At 41.1% G+C, this 23351-nt stretch overlaps 2 protein-coding genes across 4 annotated transcripts; one reads left to right on the top strand and one right to left on the bottom strand.

Annotated features, from left to right (window-relative positions):
• Positions 1 to 1068: 1068 nt before the first annotated feature.
• LOC149593869 (uncharacterized) lies at positions 1069 to 12376 on the bottom strand. Its single transcript, XM_089861647.1, has 6 exons — positions 10690 to 12376; positions 9310 to 10398; positions 6906 to 8743; positions 1756 to 1895; positions 1228 to 1370; positions 1069 to 1121 (listed from the first exon to the last, which is right to left on the bottom strand). Exons 1-6 carry the CDS (start codon positions 12374 to 12376, stop codon positions 1069 to 1071), a joined length of 4950 nt encoding a protein of 1649 aa, XP_089717773.1.
• Positions 12377 to 18089: 5713 nt separating this feature from the next.
• On the top strand, positions 18090 to 19208 carry LOC149593868 (uncharacterized). Of its 3 annotated transcripts, none has more exons than XR_016379505.1 (2): positions 18090 to 18786; positions 18856 to 19208. XR_016379505.1 is itself a non-coding variant. In XM_089861634.1 (2 exons), the coding sequence occupies exon 1, from the start codon at positions 18154 to 18156 to the stop codon at positions 18544 to 18546; it is 393 nt and encodes a 130-aa protein (XP_089717760.1). In that variant the 5' UTR covers positions 18090 to 18153; the 3' UTR covers positions 18547 to 18579; positions 18642 to 19208. The 3 variants fall into 3 exon arrangements, 2 of the variants coding, with proteins under 2 accessions (XP_089717760.1, XP_089717759.1); XM_089861634.1 differs by having other exon boundaries at positions 18090 to 18579; positions 18642 to 19208; XM_089861633.1 differs by having other exon boundaries at positions 18090 to 18583; positions 18642 to 19208.
• Positions 19209 to 23351: the final 4143 nt, after the last annotated feature.

Genomic DNA, 23351 nt, shown 5'->3' with positions numbered 1-23351 from the left:
GAAAAATGCTGGGAGTTGCCTAATTTGGACATTTTTAGCTGTAAAAAAATTCAAAATATTAATGTGGGAGTGAAAAGAGATTCCGGCTGGAATGATATTTCTCTTTGGATGAGAAAAAATCCCAATTTTTAGCTTCCACAATTCATTTTTGCTCCAGCGCGCGTTACGGTGAGCAAACGAGACGAGTTTATAGCCCTTCCGCCCCCCCGTCCCGACCTTCTGAGTTGAGGCTGAAGCTCGTTTATGTTTCTCTCGGTCTAAGCGCGACGTTTAAAAATATCTTCCGCAGACCGATTTAAAAAGGGGGGGTTGAGCAGGCAGAGCGTACTCGTTCCCGCTGACGTAGTACACCCTTTCTCACCGGATCTATCTCTCTATCAGTCTACTGAGGATAGCGGCCCCTTTTGTTATCGGTCTCTAATTGCTAAGTACCGTAGCATTGGCTTTATGCAGTTTTTGATTGTCATTAAATTATCTGAAACTTTTTAAAATGCTAGGAGAGTGATACCTCTCTTACATAAGACTTCATACAGCTTTTAATGATTAATGAGGTGTTTTTTGATTGGTTTTAGCCTTTTTCGTATTATTTTTACTGTTTTTAAATAAATCTATAGAACAACAACCCGGACTCACAATATGTGGTTAAAATTTCGAAGAGATCCATCTAATAGTTTATTTTATAAAAAAATCAATTTGCTAAGGGTGGTTTTCATTAACATAAAATTAATCAGCCTTTTTGAAAAAAAAAACTCGAAACTTCCCATTGAAATAACATGGGATTTTTTTTATAAAAAAAGCCAAATTCTGGACCGTATATTCCACAAATTATAAATTCCTTAGGATTCAAAACGTTTTCAAATGAACATAAGATCTTTATATTAGGTCCTTTTCTACTTTTCATTCAGAAACTTTTATGTTAAGTATATGTAGTTTTAATTTTTCAAAAATGACTCGATTTACGATTTTTTCAATGATGCCCTGTTTTATTAGAAATTGACAGCACGTTCGAAACTCGCATTTTTTAGCGTTTAGTGGTTGAAAACAATTGGAGTAATTCTATTTAAAGTTTTATGGATGAAATACTCTATAGAAAGTTAAGTAAGCTTGAATCCAAGCGCTGTCTGTTCGCGAGTCGATAACCTCGGTTGAAATCTAATTAATTTTCTTTAAGAATACAGCTCTGCACAAGTCTATGGCATTAAACTAAGGTGTAACATTGATTTTTACTGTTTAAGACAAACAATGAAATTCTGATCATAGGGGACACGAACTGTAACCTCAAAGCCACCACGCTATCGGCAAAGGCAAGACTACCTCTCAAGACACTGGGGAATTTCATACAAATGATAACATCCCCGATCAGAATAACCCTAAACTCAACAAGTTTGGGTGATTATATTTGTGTAAATCACCCGGAACGAATCACAGAGGTCATAGTAAAGGCATGTGGAGCATCTGTACATGACCTAACATGGATCATAAGGAAGAAAATGAGCATAAAACTGCATAAGAAAATTACCTCGAAATTCGTTCAAGAACTCCATACAAACTTAAACAAGGCTAAGGAATCCATTGACAGCCCAGAAAGGGGCCTACAGATGTTACAAAATGAAATAATTGACCACCTGGACAAGCATGCTCCGCTAAGAGAAAAATATGTATCTACTAAAAGCGCCCCGTGGCTAACCTCAAATATAAAACATCATATTCAAGACAAAGACATGAACAGTAAACCATGCTCATAAGGAAAAGTACCAAAATATGTACAGGAAACAAACTTGGTCAACGCTCTTATCCATAAAGAGAAGACAAGATACTTCAAAATTAATATTGGAATCGGCAGTAATGAAACGACCAATATTTGGTAAACCATTAAGCCATACCTCAAGCAAAACCTATAACGGAGTTGGAATACAAGGCGAATAAAACAAAGATCCAGAAACTGTAGCAAACATGCTTAACGAATGCTTTGTGAACATAGCAGGGGAACTGCTAAACATGAAGAGTGTATCAAGATGATAGTTAAAGCGCCAAAATTTGACTCACTTACAGCTGCCAGCGCAAAAGCTAATATTACATCTCTGCAACATAATTACCACCTAGAAGTGCTGAAATTCATGTACAGAATAAAAATTAGTTATTACCCTGACTTTATTGAAGGATGGTTTCAAACAACAAATAATAACGTAAAAACTCGTGGCACAACAAATAACTTCTATACGGAAAACTTCTCCAGATATAGAAATAAAAGCTTGAAGCATAAGGGTATAGAGCTCGGGAACAGACTCCCAATGGACATCAAACAAAAGCAATCTTATAAACTTGTTATAGATAAGATAAACAATTATTTGAACAATCTTACTAGTCTTAAGCAGAAGTTTATGACTTCTTATCCAGGATAAGAAGTCATTAATTTCTGTCTTGACTAATAGCAGAAAAATTAAAGCTTTTCTCTCTTTAATTTTTAACTTAAAAGCAGGACACTTTTGTAAATAAGAAAAGTCTTAAAGGTAAATCCTAAATAAAAGCCTATTATTATTAATATTATTATTATTATCATTAAACTAGATTACTGATTAAAGGAAGTTAAGCTAGATTACCGATTGTAGAAAATCAAGCTAGATTACCGATGGCGGGTAATTAAGCTAGATTGCCGATTCGTAATAATTTCCAGTTAGTGTTTAAATTTCACTAACCACATCTGCTATGAGGATCCATTTTCCGACGTTTTTTTATAATCTTTCATATGGAAGAATAATAGTAAACTTCGAAGGTTGTCGGGTCTGAAATTATTTAAAAAACCTTTGTAATTGAAATTTATAACTCACACCATTTTCCGTCTAATTTTGTATTTTTAAATCCTTTACGTGGACCTTTGAGCCAAGGGTTTTTCATGTTTTTTGCTTCTAGTGAAAGTAATGCGATTAACCAAATAGAAAAATCTTCGTGTTTTTGATGTCTTTCTTTTAAATTGAAATCTATAATAAATCACATTTTGTGTTTAAATTTGATTTACTACATCCGCTATGGGGACCCCATTCCCAATGTTGTTTTATTATCTATCATATGGATGAATAAAAGTTAAGTTAACTTCGAAGGTTGTCGTGTATATTATTATTTAAAAAAAACCTTTTACTTGAAATTTATAATTTACACCATTCTGTGTCTAATTTTGGACTTTTAAACCCTTTACGGGGACCTTTGGGCCAACGGTTTTTTATGTTTTTTGCTTTTGGTGAAAATAATGCGATTTAATTACATATCGTATAACGAAGTAGAAATATCTTCGTGTTATTGATTTCTTTCTGTTAAATTGAAATCTGTAGTAAATCACATTTTGTGTTGAAATTTGAATTAATACATAAGTTATGGGGACCCCATTCCCAACATTTTTTATTATCATTCATATGGATGAATAAAAGTTAACTTCGAAGGTTTTCCTGTTTATTTAAAAAAAACTTACTTGAAATTTATAATTTAAACCATTTTGTGTCTAATTTTGGATTTTTAAATCCTTTACGGGGACCTTTGAGCCAACGGTTTTTCATGTTTTTTGCTTTTGGTGAAAATAATGCGATTTAATTACATATCGTATAACGAAGTAGAAATATCTTCGTGTTTTTGATGTCTTTCTGTTAAATTGAAATTTGTAATAAATCACATTTTGTGTTTAAATTTGAATTACTACATCCGTTATGGGGACCCTTTTCTTAACGTTGTATTATTATTTTTCATATAAATGAATTATAGTAAACTTCGTAAGTTGTCTTATCTAAAATTATTTAAAAAACCTTTATAAATGAAATTTACAATTTACACCATTTTGTGTCTAATTTTTGATTTTTAAATCCTCTACGGGGACCTTTGAGCCAACGGTTTTTCATGTTTTTTTCTTTTGGTGAAAATAATGCGATTTAATTACATATCATATAACGAACTAGTAATATCTTCGTGTTTTTGATGTCTTTCTGTTAAATTGAAATTCGAATTATTCAAATTTTGTGTTTAAATTTGAATTACTACATTCGCTATGGGGACCCTATTCCCAACGTTTTTTTATTAGCTTTCATATGGATGAATAATTGTAAAGTTCGAAGATTGTCGTGTCTAAAATTATTTAAAAAAACCTTTATAAATGAAATTTACAATTTACACCATTTTGTGTCTAATTTTTGATTTTTAAACCCTTTACGTGGACCTTTGAGCCAACGGTTTTTCATGTTTTTTGCTTTTGGTGAAAATAATGCGATTTATCTAGATATCGTATAACCAAATAGAAAAATCTTCGTCTTTTTGATGTCTTTCTGTTAAATTGAAATTTATAATAAATCACATTTTGTGTTTAAATTTGAATTACTACATCCGCTATAGGGACCCCATTCCCAATGTTGTTTTATTATCTATCATATGGATGAATAAAATTCAAGTTAACTTCGAAGGTTGTCGTGTATATTATTTAAAAAAAACCTTTTACTTGAAATTTATAATTTACACCATTCTGTGTCTAATTTTGGACTTTTAAACCCTTTACGGGGACCTTTGAGCCAACGGTTTTTCATGTTTTTTGCTTTTGGTGAAAATAATTCGATTTATCTAGATATCGTATAACGAAGTAGAAATATCTTCGTGTTTTTGATGTTTTACTGTTAAATTGAAATTTGTAATAAATCACATTTTGTGTTTAAATTTGAATTACTACATCCGCTATGGGGACCCTTTTCTTAACCTTGAATTATTATTTTTCATATAAATGAATAATAGTAAACTTCGTAAGTTGTCGTATCTAATATTGTTTAGTCGTTTTATATAAGAGCTAGTTAAGATAGCAGGTATTCATGTGCTTATCTTCTCAAAATAAAGAAAACGGTGCGTTTGTGTTTAATTTTTATGATCATTGTTAAAATACCGCTTTTATGGGGCCTTCACTCATACCGGAAGAAGTAGTGTGTGCTTTTTAGTTCTTGCGAGGACCGATAAGGGGGCACTATTATCAGTCCGTTTGTGACACAAAATCGGCAATGTGTAATTTACCGCCTTTGTGGGGACCACTTTAAAAACTAATTTTAAGCAATTAAAATCAAAAAATAATTAATTTGAGCATATGTTTTTTTTGGGTTTAATGGGGACCGGGGTGTGCGTCCCCATAAGTGACTACGGTCCCCACAGGATTGGTGTGTTTTCTCGTCGCGGTCCTCATAAGTATAGCAATGTAAACGCACCCAGACACACACGATCGTTACAGAACCTCTCCGTGACATACGTCACTCGGAGAGGTAAAAAGTGCGTTAAAAATGTCTTTCACAAATAGGGGGCGTATAAACTAAACAGCATTTGTTTATATTTAAAAATATACATTGCCAATAACACTTTTTTAGACCAAAAAGTGGAAGGTTTAGTCTCATTTAAAACATGTAAAACAATTATCTCATCTACAAATAGCTTACACATGTCTGTTTTACCAATACCTAGCCGTTTGGATTTTTCTAAAGCAATCTTAGCACCAAAATATTTTTTGATACAAAATAAATGTTCTATATTCTTCATTTTTGAAAGTATATTTTTAAGCGTTTATAATGATTACTCTCTACACCTACACTAATCTAACAAGGAGTATAAATCCACAAGTGGAAGCGGTGTTTTTATTGAATATATATATTTTTAAGCGTTTCTCACTACGCTCTACAGCTACACTAATCTTACACAAACAAGGAGTACTATAAACCCACTACTGGAAGCGGTATTTTTATTCAAACGTAAAACAATTTCGCTTAAGCTTAACATCTCTAGGAATCGGTAAAAATGTCTCTATCACTCCTAGGTAACTGTATGCGCAGGATTTTACGACATTGTAACTCAAATTCATCTGATTATGTTTTAACAAGGTTAAATCTAACTGGGAATAAGATGAAAGGAGCAGAAGCTTATCTGTCTTAGGAAATATGAAATTTTATCTTAACAGTTCGTTAAATCATAAGTTTATAACGAAAAAACGCGGAAGGGGAAAACGAGCAGACAACAGCGAATTTTGGGGGTGCCAAAGTTGAACTTCCACTCGAAACGCAATGAGTGAAGAATAGCGCTGGGTTGGGAGAGCTTTTAATTGCTTGGTGATCTACCGACCGGACTGAAATTTTGATAGATATTTGGATGGACTTGGTGGACTTGAATTTAGTAGTGCAAAGGAGGTGGAAACTTGAGTTGTATTTCAAAAAAAGTTATTTTATTACACTAAAAAAATATTTAAAGTTTTACTAGGGAGTTGGTAGTTTCTAAAAATTATAAGGGTACTATAAGGTGGAGACCCTTTGGTCAGAGAGCTACGAATGGAATGAATAAACTATCCCTTTCACGCCAAGCCTTTATAGAAGGCATCATTGACGTCATCGTCTTACGGGGGCTTTCACCTTTGCTTCGCAGGCGAGGTGCGGGCGTGGTTTTGAAAAGTTTGGGGTACCGCTTTTTGGCCCATGACGTCAATGATGTTTATCAGGGGTTTGGGGAAAATTTGGAGTTTTACGTTGGGGGTGGTTTTGAAGGGGTCTTGGCGTTTTAGGAAAAGTTTGAACTTGCTATTATATTGGGGTTGGCTTGTAAGGGATTGGGGAATTTTGTTTTTCTCTTATTTTTTAAGGTTTCAATACATGTTTACAAAGTAATTTTAGGATGATTTTAACAAAGGATTTTGGCATTAAATTTTACATAGTTAACAATTAATTATTTCGCGTGAATTAAATACACAATTTCTTAACACTCCCCCCGGTAATACGAAGTATTACCAAGGGCACAATTTACGCGGAATCGCTGATTTCAAGGTTGCACAAGTGTTGTACGGCACGTTTAATGTTATTATTGTTTTTGGTTCTTACTACACAAGACCGCACTTTTTTATCACGACCGAGTATTACTTCTTGGATGAGGCCGATATTCCACATGTGACGTGGAATCTTTTCGTCGTGTATGAGTACGACGTCTCCGACTTTAAACGCGGCTTCGTTTTTAGCGAGTTTTGAATGGTGAGCGGAACGAAGTTCCATAACGTACTCGCGTCTCCAGCGATTCCATATTTTTTCTATTGTGGCTTCGCGATATTTGAGTCTTTTGGTCATTTCTTGACGTGACATTGGAATTACTTGGTTTTTGGCAAATGTCAATGGCGACAGTGACGTAATTCTGCGCCCAATAAGAAATTCAGCGGGCGCGAGGGGCATTGGTTCTCTTAAATCATTATAAATATATGTAATAGGTCTACTGTTAATTATTGCTTCTGTCTCAATTAAGATGGTCTCTAATTCGGTATAATTTAACGAGGCTCTACCTAGACATTTTTTAAGGATATTTTTTGTCGAGCTTACTAATCTTTCCCATATTCCTCCTTGCCACGCGGCTCTTTCTACTATAAATTTCCATTTTATCCCTTTATTACCGAAGAATTCTTTTAATTGGTCAAGCTTTAGGTTTTGCCAAATTGTTCTGATATCTGAATTGGCCTTTTTGAATGTTTTGGCGTTGTCTGTGTAGACAATTTCTGGCACGCCTCTCCTAGCTATTGTCCTTCTAAAGGCTAATAGGAAGTCATTGGTACTTAGCGAGGGAACGAGTTCCAAGTGGATAGCTCGAGTAATGGCACAAGTTGCTAAACAAATGTAGCACTTTTGGTCTTGGGACTTGTTTTTTACTATTAAAGGGCCTGCGAAATCAATACCCATAATTGAGAAGGGAGGGGATTCTGACAGTCTATCTTTTGGTAGTGTAGCGGTAGACATATCACCTGGTTTCGCATTCAACCTTTTACATATGACGCAATCTATAACTACAGAGCGTGCTAATTGTCTCGCCGAGGGTATCCAATATTTCTCTCTTAACTGCGTGACTGTATCACTAATACCTGCGTGATGGATTTGGATATGGCTTCTAATTATAAGCAGTTTAGCTAATCTATGTCCCTTTGATATTAGTATGGGAGGTTTTTCAGAGTAGGAAAAACTGGATTCTTCCAACCGTCCGCCGACGCACAAAATACCAGTTTCGTTCAGGATTGGTTTTAGAGGGGCTATCTTAGAGTTGGGGTGGATTGGTTCTCCATTCTTTAATTGTCTAATTTCAGGTCCAAATTCTAAGGTCTGTACTGATTTTATCCAAGCTATTTCTGCCTTTTGTAATTCTTCCGCACTAACTGGGCCTGTAATTTTGTTTGGATTTCTGAAGTTGTGGGCGGCTCGGAATAAATAGGCTGTTATTCTTAATACCTTATTAAGGTGGTAGTGTTTTGATAAATCAATTAAGGTGTGGATCCCTAGGGGTTTGGTTATATTTATAGCTAGGGTTAGTTTCCTTCTTTCGCTTGCTACGGGTTCTAAATCCTTTTCTGAGGGTTTACGCGAATTTGGCCAATTTTGTTTAGGTTCTTTTAACCACGAGGGTCCTTCCCACCATTTACTATTGTTTTTCATGTCTTCGGCTTTCATGCCTCGGGTAGGAAAATCAGCAGGGTTATCCTTTCCGGGGACGTGGAACCACATTTCCCCTTTGGTTAGTTTTTGGATTTCGGAAACCCGGTTTGATATAAAGGGCTTCCATTGGGTGGAATCGCCGGTGACCCATGCTAAGGCTATTGTAGAGTCGGTCCAATAAAATATTCCCACTAGGTTTTTGGTGAAAACTTGTCTAATGTTGTTTGTAAGCCTAGCTCCTAATAGGCAACCCATTAGTTCTAGCTTGGGAAGTTTTAAATCTAAACTAGGGTCTTGGTTTTTAGAGGGGTTACTCTCGACTTAGCGGTGACTAAATATGTTCCTATTTGGTTCGCTATGGTTTTATACCTAACATAAACACAGGAGGCGTAGGCTTTTAAACTCGCATCGGAGAAACAATGGAGCTCAATTTCTGCTATTTCGTCTGTGGCTTTGAAATAGTAGTTTCTTTGGATTTTGAGATGGTGTAGGAGAGGTAATTCATTTACCCATGTTTCGAAAATACCCTTGGTCTCTCGGGGAAGCTCTGTATCCCAATTTTCCTTGGTTTCCCATAACAATTGTAATAACATTTTTGCCCTAATTGTGAATGGACAGAGTAGGCCTAAGGGATCGAAAATTTGCGCGATGAAACTAAGCACCTGGCGTTTGGTAAATTTCATAACCTGACTGGTTTTGATTAGGTTGGAGAGGTTAAATGTTAACATGTCCGAATTAGGGTCCCAATTTACACCCAATACTTTATTTTCTATGGTCTCAGTATTTTGTTCGAATAAACTTGGGCCCCCTTGGTTATCATGCTTTGTCCATCTATCTCTTAGATCCTGGGAGTTAGTACCCCATTTTCTAAATCTCATCCCGGCTTCCTTCATCAATTTCGCGGCACTAATGGATACTTCATAACCTTGATCTACATTTTCTACTGAAGTGGTGAGGTCGTCGACAAAAAGGTCATTGTTTAGTATATGTCTGGTTAGATCTGGTAGGTCTGTGGCATGCTGGATGTGGTATTTAATGGTACAGCCTAACAGAAAGGGACTTGAGGTTACCCCAAAGGGTACTCTCGTCATTCTTAGGGTTATGTAATGGCCTATTTTAATACCATCATTTTCCTCCTGGAACCAGATAAACCTTACAGAGTCTTTATCTTCCTCATCCAAAGCTATTTGCAGAAATGCTTTTTCAATATCTGCAACTATTGCTATTTGGTTATTTCGAAATCGGGCAAGAATTAATAGGAGGTTAGGAGTTAAATTGGGACCTGGTAGTAGGCAGTCATTTAGGGAGGGTTTCCCATAGGCATGTGATGAGCCGTCTAAAACGACACGTGTTTTGGTTGTTTGGACATTTTCCCTTTCTACACCCTGGTGTGGCATGTAATACATGCCTGGTTTTGAGATAGCTAATTGGTCTTGGGGTACTACTTCTGCTATGCCTAGTTCTAATTGTTCTTTAATCACGGCCCTATAGCGTTCATAGTAGCTGGGGTCTCTTTGGAATTTCTTTTCTAAACTTTGGGCTCTTTTCATGGCTACAGCTTGGTTGTCTGGTAATGCTTCTTTGCTAAGCTTCCAGGGAAATTTTACCACGTAACGACCTTGGGTATCGTCAAACGTAATATCCTCAAAAAAGGTGGTTAAGGCTAGGTCATTGGGATTTTCCTTAATTTCTGAGCTATCAATACCGAGGGTTTCTAAATCAAAGAATGTTTTTAAGGTTTGATTTACTCGTTTTTCCCCTAAGCTAATTAACATGGAAGTTACAGATTGGTTGGATTTAGCTAAGGTTGAGCTCTTTTCTGGTCCACTTAGGCACCAACCTAGTTTGGTCTCTAGCGCTACTGTGCGGGGTCCTATTCTTTCTGTTCTCCCGCTGACGATTTCCCAATAAAAATCAGCTCCTATTAGGATATCAATATCAGGTTGTTCTGATTAAATTTCTAAGGCGGGTTCACAAGCTAAACTTATCCCCTTGGTTTTCAGGATTTCTTGAATATCTGAATCATTGGATTTAGAAAAGTCGTATGTTAAGAACCTTTGGACAATACAAATGATTTCTACTGTTTCATTTGGGTTTTGCTTATTCTCTAAGGTGACCCTTACTCTCTTATGTTTTTCTTGGTAGGGATCTTTGTTCCCGAAACGGAAAACATCTAATTATTGGTCCCCCACGATTGGTAGGTTTAATTTCGTGGCAAGCTCTTCCTTTATAAAACTACCTTGGCTCCCCCCGTCTAGGAAACACTTAGCTATTCTAGAGTTTTTTGGTTGGGAGGGATGTTTGGCTAGGGCTATAGCTCTTTGGAGCAGTACATTTTGGCTGCAGGTTTTAATTGGCGCCAAGGCCATAGTTAGGTTTTCTACTGGATTTTGGTCTTGGCATTTTACGTGCGTTTGGGCGTGGTTGTTTTCCTGACTTTGGTTTTGCACGGGAACTAAATATTGGACTTGGTTCTGGCCCTGATTTTGGATTTGGTAGGCGTTTTGGTTTTGGACTTGCGCCACTAATTGGGTTTGGGCTTGATTGGTTGACCTTTTGTGAGAGGGGTTTTGTTCACATACGGCGAAATGATGCATTCTACCGCATGTTTTGCAATTTCTAAATCTAGATGTACACCTTTGAGCGTCGTGGTTATTGCGAAGGCAGATGTAACATCTTCCGCTATCCCTAATTATTATTCTTTTTTGTTCCATAGTATAATTGGCGCAATTTAGGGTTTTATGGGTATCGTTTTTGCAGAATATACAGTAAGTAAATTCCTGGTTTTTAGGAGCTTTATTTACTCCGGTGGCTAACTGGGCAGCTGACGGTCTTCTATGATTATTATAATTATGTTCGTACCTTGATCTATTTCTAAACCTATCTGGAATCTTTTCTGAATTTTTGGGGCTGACTAAGGGCATGGTTCTCTGACCGTCAACTAGTAATTCGGCCATTTCTCTACTCTCCACTTGTCCCCTTAGAAATTCTACCAATTCGTCTGGGTCCCAAACCGATCCATTTGTGGATGGTTTTCTCTGAGCACAGTAGGCGGTCCTTATATCGTTAGGTAAACAGGCAAGAATATTTGGGCAAAACCCTTCGGCTTTTACGGTTGGATCTATTCCTAAACTCTTAAGGCTTCTAATGCTAACCTCGCAATTATCTAAAAGGGTACGGAGGGCCTTTACATTGTTTGAATTTGCAACCGGCTGAATTTCTTTTAATTTCTTATAATGGAGATGGACTGCCATGTCATTTTTATCGTAACGTTTTTTAAGAATTTTAACCGCTTCATCGTAAGAACTGTCTACTTCGTCAAATCCGTCGATGGCCTGAAGGGCCTCGCCTTCTAAAAATCCCGTTAAATAAATGAGCTTTTCTACCTTTGAGATGCCTTGTTGTTTTTCGATGACCGCGTTAAACCTTGACCAGAAACAGTTCCATTTCGCGTGGTCTCCTGAAAATGTTGGAATTTTTATCTCCGGCAGCTTGGAGTTGTTTCTGGGTACACTGGCGGGTGGCTGGTTCGGTGTGGCGTTGACCCCGTTGATCTGCGTCGATCCACTATAGTTGGAAGTTGAAGAAGTTCCGTTGGTTTGGTGGGCCTTTCGGGCAGCTCTTTCGGTCTTTAGCTTTAATTCCGAAATTTCCTCACGGAAGGCGATGGTGGCATCTGATTCGGTTTCCATCTCATCATCGTCCGTAATCAGGCTTAGTACTTTGGCGTCCGCGACTATGACGTCATCTTCCCTTTGGATAAGCATGGCGATAGCGTCTTCCACTTCTTCCGCGTCGATGCATGCTCCCTTTAGCAGGCTTTTAAGCGCGTTTATTTTTCGGGTGGCGGCGTTTCTCGCGCTTTTTTGGGAGGCGCGGGCAAGTTTCGTCTCTTTGACTGGATCCGTTGGTTTAGTGTTAGCCATGTTAGTGGCAGAGTTCGCGGCGTTTTTGGAGGTTTGTGTAGTCCGCTTGGTCTGCTCGCTTCCAGAGGAGTTGGTGGTGGTTGTTTGGTGTGATCCAGAGGTCTGAATGGCGGTATGGGGTGATCCGGAGGTATTGCATTCGTTTTCGGGATCTGGCATTTACGCGAGGAAGTCCGGTTTAATTACCGAGGAGGTTCGGTTTAATTACCGAGGAGGTTCGGTTTAATTACCGATTAGGTCCGGTTTAATTACCGAGGAAGTCCGGTTTAATTACCGAGGAAGTCCGGTTTAATTACCGAGGAAGTCCGGTTTAATTACCGAGGAGTTCAATTAAGATCGGGTTTAAATACCGAGGAAGTCCGTATTAATTTACGAGTTCATTTAAGATCCGGTTTAAATACCGAGGAGTTACGAGGAGTAAAAGTTCGAATTTCCGGTTTGAATACCGAGGTGGATCGCATTAAATTACGAGGAGTAAAAGTTACATACCGAGGAGTTCGTTTAAAGGTTCCGGTTTTAATACCGGGTTTCGGCACCATGAAGAATAGCGCTGGGTTGGGAGAGCTTTTAATTGCTTGGTGATCTACCGACCGGACTGAAACAGTTGGTAGATATTTGGATGGACTTGGTGGACTTGAATTTAGTAGTGCAAAGGAGGTGGAAACTTGAGTTGTATTTCAAAAAAAGTTATTTTATTACACTAAAAAATTATTTAAAGTTTTACTAGGGAGTTGGTAGTTTCTAAAAATTATAAGGGTACTATAAGGTGGAGACCCTTTGGTCAGAGAGCTACGAATGGAATGAATAAACTTTCCCTTTCACGCCAAGCCTTTATAGAAGGCATCATTGACGTCATCGTCTTACGGGGGCTTTCACCTTTGCTTCGCAGGCGAGGTGCGGGCGTGGTTTTGAAAAGTTTGGGGTACCGCTTTTTGGCCCATGACGTCAATGATGTTTATCAGGGGTTTGGGGAAAATTTGGAGTTTTACGTTGGGGGTGGTTTTGAAGGGGTCTTGGCGTTTTAGGAAAAGTTTGAACTTGCTATTATATTGGGGTTGGCTTGTAAGGGATTGGGGAATTTTGTTTTTCTCTTATTTTTTAAGGTTTCAATACATGTTTACAAAGTAATTTTAGGATGATTTTAACAAAGGATTTTGGCATTAAATTTTACATAGTTAACAATTAATTATTTCGCGTGAATTAAATACACAATTTCTTAACAATGAGAAAGTGGATAAAATAATGCCATCAGCTATTTAACTGCGTCGATATATTTAACGACTTGACCCATGGCATGCCCTTAACACTGGCTTCTATGAATCCTATTTATTCTTGGATACTAGGAAACTTGGTAGACGTAACAGTCTGTACCAAGTACCCAAGCATCCTTCAATAAACGTCTGGCAACATTGTGGTACGCATGGTACAACTAAAAAATAGGATGTGTATTTATCTTTCGACTCACTCCAAGCCGTTAAGCCCTCATTACAGAGGATTTGAAACACTATCGTAATTCATAGTGTCTCGAATCTCTACGTTCCTGTCCGTTATGAACAGTGCTGAGAGAATGATACATCAGAAAGAGCCATTCAAATCGAATTGCCTGAAAATATTATCAATATTTTCATTTCATATAACAATGAAAATAAATTATTATGGTTCTGAAAGGAGCTTCCCATTTTGGTTGTTGTTTTCAAAGTTATATCGCAAAGCACGGGCCTTGATGGATACAGGAGGCAATGTAGGAAATATAACGCCATGCACGGGCCTAAATAGATATTGGAGGCAATGTAGGAAATATAACGCAATGCACGGGCCGTGATAGACATAGGAGGCAATGATTTATCGACTTCATATTTAAATAAATATAATTATTTTTAATTATTTTAATCGCCAGTAAATAACTTTAAAAATAGTTAAATCGTTTAAAATAAAGTTGTTCCTATTATCTTTCGAAACTTTGCTAATATTGACGTTTAAAGTGAAGGGTACCCCTCTTGCCCGCTTTTTTCAAATTTTGGGATATATATACGATTCGTTTCCATTATAATGATAGACAAAAAGCCTTCGCGTGAATCGATGGTGGAAGCCCTGCCATTGGGAGGCTAGACGTTTCTCGTAACCCTAGCCGATCGCCGCGTATATCTTGAAACCAAACGATGACGAAGGAAAAGAAGCCAGAATGGACTGACTGGCGTCCATGTGGAATGGACAAAGTCCTGAAGATGGTGGTGCATAGAAGCTGGTGTCAATGTGGAATTGACGAAAAACAGAAGATGGTGGTGCATAGAAGCTGGTGTCAATGTGGAATTGACGAAGAACAGAAGATGGTGGTGCATAGAAGCTAGCAAGTACAGACTAGTGTCCATGTGGAGTGGACGAAAACAAAAGCTTTTGGTGTTGGAACTCAAGTAGAATAGCCAGAGGAGACAAACCCAAATTTCCGTGAACTGTCAATGCAGTCCGGAAATTGGGAACACGTTTGCTCCGATACGCAAACTGCGAACGCGGTCACGTGGGGTCTGACAGACAGACACACAGACAAGGCCGGTGTAATACCTCTCCGTGACATACGTCACTCGGAGAGGTAAAAATAATTGTGTTCAATGAGAATTTATACTCCTTAAGAGGGTTGATATTCGTTTTTGAAATCTTCGAAATTAAGTCAATATTTAGTGTGTGTGTGTGTGTCTGTTGTTACACCCACGTGACCGCGTTCGCAGTTTCCAAATCGGAGCAAACGTGTTCGCCATTTCCGAACTGCATTCACAGTCACGGAAATGGCTCCTCTACTTGATTTCTCACACCATCATCTTCTGGTCTTTGTCCATCCCACACGGACACCAGTCTGTACTTACTGGCTCCTTATCACCATCATCTTTTGTCTTCGTCCATCCCACATGGCCACCAGTCTGTTCATACTGGCTTCTAATCACCACCATCTTCTGGTCTTCGTCCATTCCACTTGGACACCAGTCTGTACATACTGGCTTCTAATAACCACCATCTTCTGGTCTTTGTTTTTGTCCATCCCACATGGACACCAGTCTGTACACCACCATCTTCTGGTCTTTGTTTTTGTCCATCCCACATGGACACAAGTCTGCACACCTGGCTTCTACTCCATCGTCACCGTTGGGCTTAAGACATTCGCGGCGATCAGCTAGGGTTACGAGAAACGTCTACCCTCCCTAGGGTGGGTTGTCCACCAAAGGTTTTCGCAATTGCGGTTGTTCTTGCTTTTAGCTGTAGTTCGACACCCTTATATACTACCTATTTGAGTAAGGCGAGGCAACCGGCGTATGCTTCATTTCAAACGCCAATATTAGTCAAGTCTCTCAAGAATGTTTAATTGTTCTTTTTTAAAACGATGTAACGTTCAATAAGGCTATCAACTAACGAAGAAAATATTTAATATTAATTATATTTATTTTAATATTTAACAAACCTTGTTTCTCAACTTAAAATTAATACGGAAAGAGTTAGAAAGCAGTCTATGTTTTGTCTGTGTGAGTCCGTCCATTGTTACACTAGTGCGTCGCGTAAGCAGTGAGCCTTGTGTTGATGTGTTAAGAAATCACACAGAACCTTAATATTCCCTTTTTCCATAATATAAAGTGAATATGTGGAAGTGTTTATCTTAATTATGATGCATTTAGTACTTTTGTAGCTTTAAAGCTCTGTTTCGTTTTGATATTCCAAAAATTTGTTTTAATATTGTTATTTGAAATGGCTGTTTATATATTACTTAAGCTATACTACAACTGTATATAGAATAATCCTTGGTTTAGTGATTTCATGAAGAAAACTAAGACCTAAACTCCAGCGGGTATATCAAGTATTATCCACAATAGGCTTAGTGAAACAAAGAGAAAATAATTGAGGCCTGAGGTGAAGCAAACTTTGGGCTTTGATTTTCGTGTCTGAAATGAAGAGACATCAACGGTTCAGAGTGAGCCGAAAGTTAAATACACTCTTAAATAATCAGGTTAAGATTTTGTACTAGAAGAAAAGATAATGGTGGCAATTAGATTAGTAGGGCTAAGCTACAGAGTTTTATTCTCTTTAAGGTGCGCATTGACTATCAGTGCGTCTAGCTACAATTTAGCTTTTGTATTATTAAACGTTAACACTCATGTTGGCAAATTAAGAATATTGTTGAGGTGAGACGAGACGACAGTGTTTACACTGCAAACCAGTTGTGAATGTAGCTATCAGAATATAAGCGTAGACTTCATTTCCTGTTCTTTCCCCATTGACTGATTTCCATGTGTCCAAGATTTATCCTTATTGGATGTAAAATGTCGTCTGCTTTACTGCATATCCGCTATGCTTATTATTATTATTATTGTTGATGAGGCGGGGCTCACGCCCTAGCACCGATGCCAAAGGCATATTGTGCAACCTCATAATCAGGCCTTGAATAGGCCCGTAGCCGCAGCGTAGCGAAGAATTCGCTCCACCGTAAAAGAGGAGACCCGCGAGGGCTCCACAGTGTGTGAATCAAAATGTTCTAGTCTAAGCGAGGCGAAGAAGTCGCACTCGCAAAGTACGTGAGCGGATGTTTCTTCCTTCTCCTGGCACGACCTGCAGAGGGGGTCGTCAGCAAGACCCATCAGATGGAGGTGCCTATTTAGCCGACAGTGTCCGGTCAGAAGACCGGTGGCCAGCCTAATATCCCATCTGCTGAGCGAAATTAGGTCTCTAGCACGAGACCTGCAGGGACCATTGACTAACTGTTTTATCTGTCTCTGGCCATCCATGTCATGCCAGAGCTGGTTTTGTATGACAGTCATCCTGTCATGCAGGCTCCGTTTGACATGCCCGTAGGGGATGGGGACGGCCGGCTCCGGCCCCAAGAGCTTGGCCTCCGCGCCCCTTTTCGCAAATCTATCGGCTTGCTCATTGCCATAATAACCGCTATGCCCTGGCACCCAGTACAACAGAACCCTGTTGCAGGACGCCAGTTGCGCTAGCAGATCAAGGCAGCTACGCACCAGTTGAGAGGTAATCTGACACTGGTCCAGCGCATTCAGGGCGGCCTGACTGTCAGAATAGATCCTCACAGTCCGTCCGTTATACCCTTTGTTAATGCAGTAGTCTGCGCAATAACAGATCGCGGCAATTTCCGCTTGGAACACACTAGCAAAGGTGCCCAGGCAAGCAGAAAAACCGACCCTTGTAGTTTGGCAGTAATAGCCGGCGCCAGCGCCGGAATCAGTCTTGGAACCATCGGTGAACCAAATAGTTTCACCCCCAGTGCCAAGAGGCAGCAGGTTAGTCCACTCGGCCCGACTGGGAAAGTGGATGCTGAATGGCTTAGTGAAATCAAAGCTGGTAACGGTTTTGTCAGAGCACATCGTTAACGAAGGCTCAAGTGCAGCGTACTCCCGAAAGAGCTTCGTATGGCTGTAATCCCAAAGTCTTGGAACCCAACAGCCATTAATGTGGAGCCTGTAGGCCCCCATGACAGCCTCCTCCTCAATGAAAAGATGAAGAGGTAGCATGTCAAGAAGCACCTCCAGGGAAGCAGTTGGGGTCGATCTCATGGCCCCTGTAACACCAATGCAGGCAAGCCTTTGAAGCTTGCGCAGGGCAGCCTGCACCGTCTTCAGCCGGACCCTTGTCCACCAGACAAGTGCCCCGTAAGATAGTATGGGTCTGATGATCCCAGTATAGAGCCAGTGTACAGCCTTGGGGTTGAGGCCCCAAGTCTAGCCGACTGAGCTCCTGGTCCTCCAGAAAAGCATCTTGGCCTTCTTGATACACCGATCAAGATGCGGCTTCCATGTGAGTCTGCAGTCAAAGGTCACCCCCAGGTATTTTACCTCGGAGGACTTTGTCAGGACCTGGCCAAAGAAGGAGATATCATTGAACAGATCCTTAGTATTCTTCCTCGTAAACGGAACAAGGACAGTTTTATCAGGATTAACGGAAAGGTTAACCGCCTGACACCATTGCTCCACGCTAGAGAGAGCAGATCTCATAAGTGTGGTGACAGTATCCGGGAACTTCCCGGTAAAGACTATTGCTACATCGTCCGCATACCCGAAGCAGCTACAGCCCCCAGCACCCCCGAGTCTCTCCAAGAGTTCGTCCACCACCAGGCACCACAACAGGGGGGAGAGCACTCCACCCTGAGGGCAGCCCCGGCTGGTAGTCACCCCTAGAGAGTCCCCAAGGAGGGACGCCGACACCTCGCGGTCGGTAAGCATGGACTTGATCCAACGGCCAAGAGTGTCGCTGATGCCAAATCTCTTAACAGCTTCAGTAATAACCGAGCTAGAGACCTTGTCAAAGGCCCCCTCAATATCGAGGAAGACGGCCAGTGAAATTTCCTGAAACTCGAATGCCCTGTCCAGGCAATTCGTGAGGCCGTGAAGGGCCGTCTCAGTTGATTTACCTTTTTGGTAAGCAAATTGTGAAGAAGAGAGAGGAGTTACCGAAAGTACCTCGTCTCTAATGTACCTGTCCACCAGCTTCTCCAGGATTTTGAGGAAGAAGGAGGTCAGGCATATGGGCCTAAATGCCTTCGCCTCGAGGTAGGAAACCTTCCCGGGCTTGGGAATAAAGATGACCCTAGATCGCTTCCAATCACAAGGTATGTGACCGAGAGCAATGCAAAGTCTATAGATTTTGCATAACGGAGAGGCGATGTGGTCTAAGCCCTCCTGCAAAAGCCGAGGGAAGACCCCATCGGGTCCCGGAGACTTGTAGGGCTCAAAACAGTTGACAGCCCAACGAAGCTTAGGAATCGTAACAACCTGCCTGGCTACAAGCCAGTCCTCTCTCTTCGCCCTGTGCAGAACAGGGTATAGAGAGTCAGGGTTTGTTGGATTGATTGGAGTGGAGTCAGGGAAGTGGACCTCCAGCATATGCTTGAGAGTCTCAGCCCCAGACTTAGTGTACACACCCTCCTGCAACTTAATAGTGTTAAGACGATGTGTGTTGTCGTGCGCTAGGATCTTCATGACCCTAGCCGTGGCAGGGACATTGGAGACTTGCTCACAGAAGGTCCGCCAAGAGTCCTTCTTAGCAGCTCTAATGGCCCTGTTGTAGGTATTAAGGGACTGCCTGTATCCAGTCCAGTCACCCGTGCGCTTGGCTTTGTTGAAGAGCCTGCGCGTGTATTTCCGAAGCCGGCTGAGATCCGCATTCCACCAAGGGACAAGCCTCGAGCGGTTAACGGTCTTGAGTGGGCAGTTCCGGTGAAACGACTCAATGATAGAGCTCTCTAAGTCACCAGCAGCCCTATCAAGTTCGTAAGGTGAAGTGAGTTTAGGGGTGTGACCATCTCCGTAGCGTAGGATAAGGTCTTCCTTATAGCCGGTCCAATTGGTCCGTTTTGGATTGCGTACCTCCGTCCCCGCCGGGACAGAGGTAGTCGCGATAGTAAAGCAGATGTGCCTATGATCCGACAGAGACGGCTCAGTAGACACATGCCAGTTAGACACGGAAGACGCGAGGTTTTCCGTGGCTAGCGTGAGGTCAATGACCTCCCTTCTATTAGAAGTAACAAAAGTGGGTTCATTGTTTTGATTAAGAATATGGAGTTTACAACCAACTAAATATTCTAGTAAATCATCACCTCTCCTGTTGCAGTCAGAACTGCCCCACGTGATGTGATGAGCGTTGGCGTCGCAGCCAATGATTAGTTTGTCCCCTCTCCTTTCACACTGATCGACCAAATTGATCACCTCAATTGTCGGGAGAGAGTCCGCGTCGTGGGCAAAGTAAGCAGAGGCGGCCGTGATAGTCAACTTGGCATTCCCAGTGGCCAGGACTAGCTTCACGGCCGCCGTGTCCTGGGACGTGTACAGCGGTAGAGAGATACAGCAAAGATCCCTCCGAACCAGAATACACGCCCTAGGTCTAGCAGCAGTATGGTCATAAAATAGTGACCCTGCCGCGTCAAGACCGAGGATTTTGCCATGGCATATCCACGGTTCTTGTATGAGGGCCAGATCAAGACCCTCTATAGCAAACCTCCTGCAGAGTACCGCAGAGGCCGCCTTACTATGGTGCAGATTGATTTGAATCGCACGTAGCGTCCCCATGGTCCTTAAGAGAGGGGTTCAGAAGGGACCTAGCTACACCTCATCAGTCCCGAGAGGGCCAGTGGCACCTCCCCCCCTGACAGGCAAGCTCCCAGTCCCAAGATCCTCCCCCTCACCAGGACCACTAGAACGCTCATCGGCTGAACCCCGAAGGGTCCCATCCGATTCTTCCAGTAGGGTGGACTCATCCATGGAAGAACAAACTTCCGAATGAGCCCCCCCCCCTCCCCCTCTGTGCCTAGAGCGACGCCAGAGAGCTCCACAGCGAGATCCCCCATCTCGCTATTCCCACCCCCTGCCGCAGACTCGGCTACAGTGGTTTTAGTGGCTTCCGTGTTCTGAAGGAGTTTGAAGGAACCCTTGTCCACTCCAGTGTAGCCCACGAAGCCAGCATTCTTAATGGCGTCCAGCGAGGAGCCATCAATGGACAGTACCCAGTATCGCACTGCCCTGTCCACGTATGTCCGAATGCACTTCCAGTATTCGGTAGCAAAGCCATCGTTAAGGGCCTTTAGGCGCCGGAACAGCACCGCCGGCTCTTTAGTGATCTGGTCTCTGGTGCGGAACATTACCTTAAACGGCTTAGGGAGTTCGCTAGCCCTCATTACTGAGAGCACCGCATCCCCCACCACCGAGTCGGCTATGTTTTCCTTCAACCATTGACCAGTGAACGTATCCTCACAGGAGTATACCAGGGCCCCGGCCGTCAGGCTAAAATTCGCAAGGCGCGGTAGACGGCTCCCCGAAGGTATCCCATCCAGCGCCCCTAGAATCGCCTTCTGAATAGGGCCCACGTCCTCCTCCGTGATGGCCGCCTTCGGATAGCCTTTTTTAACAATGGCCATCTTCTCGGCGCTGGCAACGGCACTATAGGACTTAGCCTTTTTAGCCGCCGCCTGCGAGGTACTGGGCGAGGGAGTCGAATCCTCCGTTCTAGGCCTCTTCAAATGGGTGTCACGTGTCGCCGCACCCCCAGCGGGGGTGGAGACCGTTCCAGACCCAGATTTGGCCTTTTCCCGAGCAATCTGTCGTTTACGGCGACGTTGCACGGTGCGTTTCGAAGCCTGACCAGTCACACGCACCGATAAATCGGCACGAGTATCGCTGGATACAGGCCCTAGCGTAGTGGTATCAGTGTGGGTTCTGCCCTGAGCAGACCCCTGCACCGTAGGTTTAGTAGTTTTGGAGTTGTTTTTGTTTGAGGTTTCCATAAGAATCCCACGAGTAAGGGGGCAAGTAAACGGTCACCACCCGGTAGTCCCCCACCCGGGTGGAAGGCTAGATACAACGGGGTGTCGCCTGGTGCCCCGAGGGGACCGTTAGCGATACCGCAGTTTTACTTCCCCGGTACCATGCAGCCCTCGGCACGATGCCACAACACCTTGGCTTGGGAAGGACGCGTATCCGCTCAGCCCACACATCGCAGTGGTTACCAGCTCTCACCACCGATGAGGTGTGATACATCGCATTGATGAGGACCCAAGCTAGCGTGTGTTAAGTTAAGAACGCGAGCGGGAAGCCAAAGCAAGGGGGGGAAAGAGAACACCCCATCTAGCTTGCGTCCCCAACTTCGAGAGCCAAAGAGACGAGACGACAGTGTTTACACTGCAAACCAGTTGTGAATGTAGCTATCAGAATATAAGCGTAGACTTCATTTCCTGTTCTTTCCCCATTGACTGATTTCCATGTGTCCAAGATTTATCCTTATTGGATGTAAAATGTCGTCTGCTTTACTGCATATCCGCTATGCTTGGAATACTACTTCAATAATTCGTAAATTTTTACTTCCAAAAAGAGAAATAATTCCATATCTATGTAAATAAGTTTGTAATATTAGACCTCTTGACTCGGAGAGGTAATATTTTGGTTTTCCCAACTTGTTTTTTTTCTGTTCTTCCATCAAATTTTTATTGTAATATATATTTTTTAAATAGGACTTAATTTAATTTCATAACGTGTATAACCGTGAAAAGTACATTCATTTATGTTGCTATGCAAGGAATAAACATAAATTCAATTCAAATTCAATATGTTCTTATCTTTCAAATAATAATAATAATATGATTTTTATCCTTCTAGAAATAATAATATGACTTTATCTTTCTATTATAAATATTCTTTTGAGAATCAAGCGCAAAAAATAAGCCGTTGCCTCCTTTAAATACCGTTCAAAGCCAGAAGATCGTGCGCGGATTTCGATTAACGTAGGCTACGATTAAAACCATAAATGTTATGACTGATTTGTTAATAAATTAAATAATTATATAAAAACAAGTTGGGAAAACCAAAATTTTACCTCTCCGAGACAAGAGGATAACTACTTTCAAACTAATTTACCCAGATATGGAAATGTTTCTTTTTTCTTGAACAAATACTGAAGTTAAAATTTATGAAATATTAAAGCAGTATACAAAGCATAGCAAATATACTGTAAATCAGACGACATTTTACATCCAATTAGGATATACTTGTACACATTAAAATCATCCGATGGGGGAAAAACGGGAAATGAAGAGATAAAACTTTGGAGGGATATTACCTTTACGTGTTTGTAAAGGCCCAATTTGCTACTCCTCAACTGTATACCCTCTATGTTCAAAGACATATTCACAACAGGATTGCCATGTAAACACTATCCTCTCGTTTCACCTCAACGATTTTCTTAGTTTGTCAACCTGACTGTTAACGCTACATAACACCAAAGCTTATTTGTGGCTACACACACTGAAAGTAAATGCGCAACATTAAAAGCATGAAAACACGAAGCTATAATCCGATTACGATCAGACTTTTCACTGATCTGGGCTGCGTTCAGCAGAGCTCACCAATAAAGACAGCGGATTTTGGAAAACATTTACCGGTGAGCTCTGTCGTCATAGCTTTCCTCCGATCATCGGTGTTTTACAAATGACGCTAGC

Source organism: Phalangium opilio, unplaced genomic scaffold, assembly GCF_054372755.1.
Source record: "Phalangium opilio isolate 3A_F unplaced genomic scaffold, DU_Popi_V2 ptg000483l_1, whole genome shotgun sequence".
Classification (NCBI taxonomy): Eukaryota; Metazoa; Arthropoda; class Arachnida; order Opiliones; family Phalangiidae; genus Phalangium; species Phalangium opilio.
Note: the sequence above shows the minus strand (reverse complement) of the source record. Positions and strands in the feature narration are given on the sequence as shown.

Excerpts from the sequence above, each read along its gene's own strand:
- LOC149593868 (XM_089861634.1), top strand. The coding sequence starts at position 18,154 with ATGCGGCTTCCATGTGAGTCTGCAGTCAAAGGTCACCCCCAGGTATTT.
- LOC149593869 (XM_089861647.1), bottom strand. The coding sequence starts at position 12,376 with ATGGCTAACACTAAACCAACGGATCCAGTCAAAGAGACGAAACTTGCC. Across the intron at positions 10,399-10,689 it reads CCTAGACGGGGGGAGCCAAG|AACAACCTGATATTGATATC; the intron begins GTAGTTTTATAA and ends AAATTTAATCAG. Across the intron at positions 1,371-1,755 it reads TGTTTCCTGTACATATTTTG|GGTTATTCTGATCGGGGATG; the intron begins GTACTTTTCCTT and ends TGTTGAGTTTAG.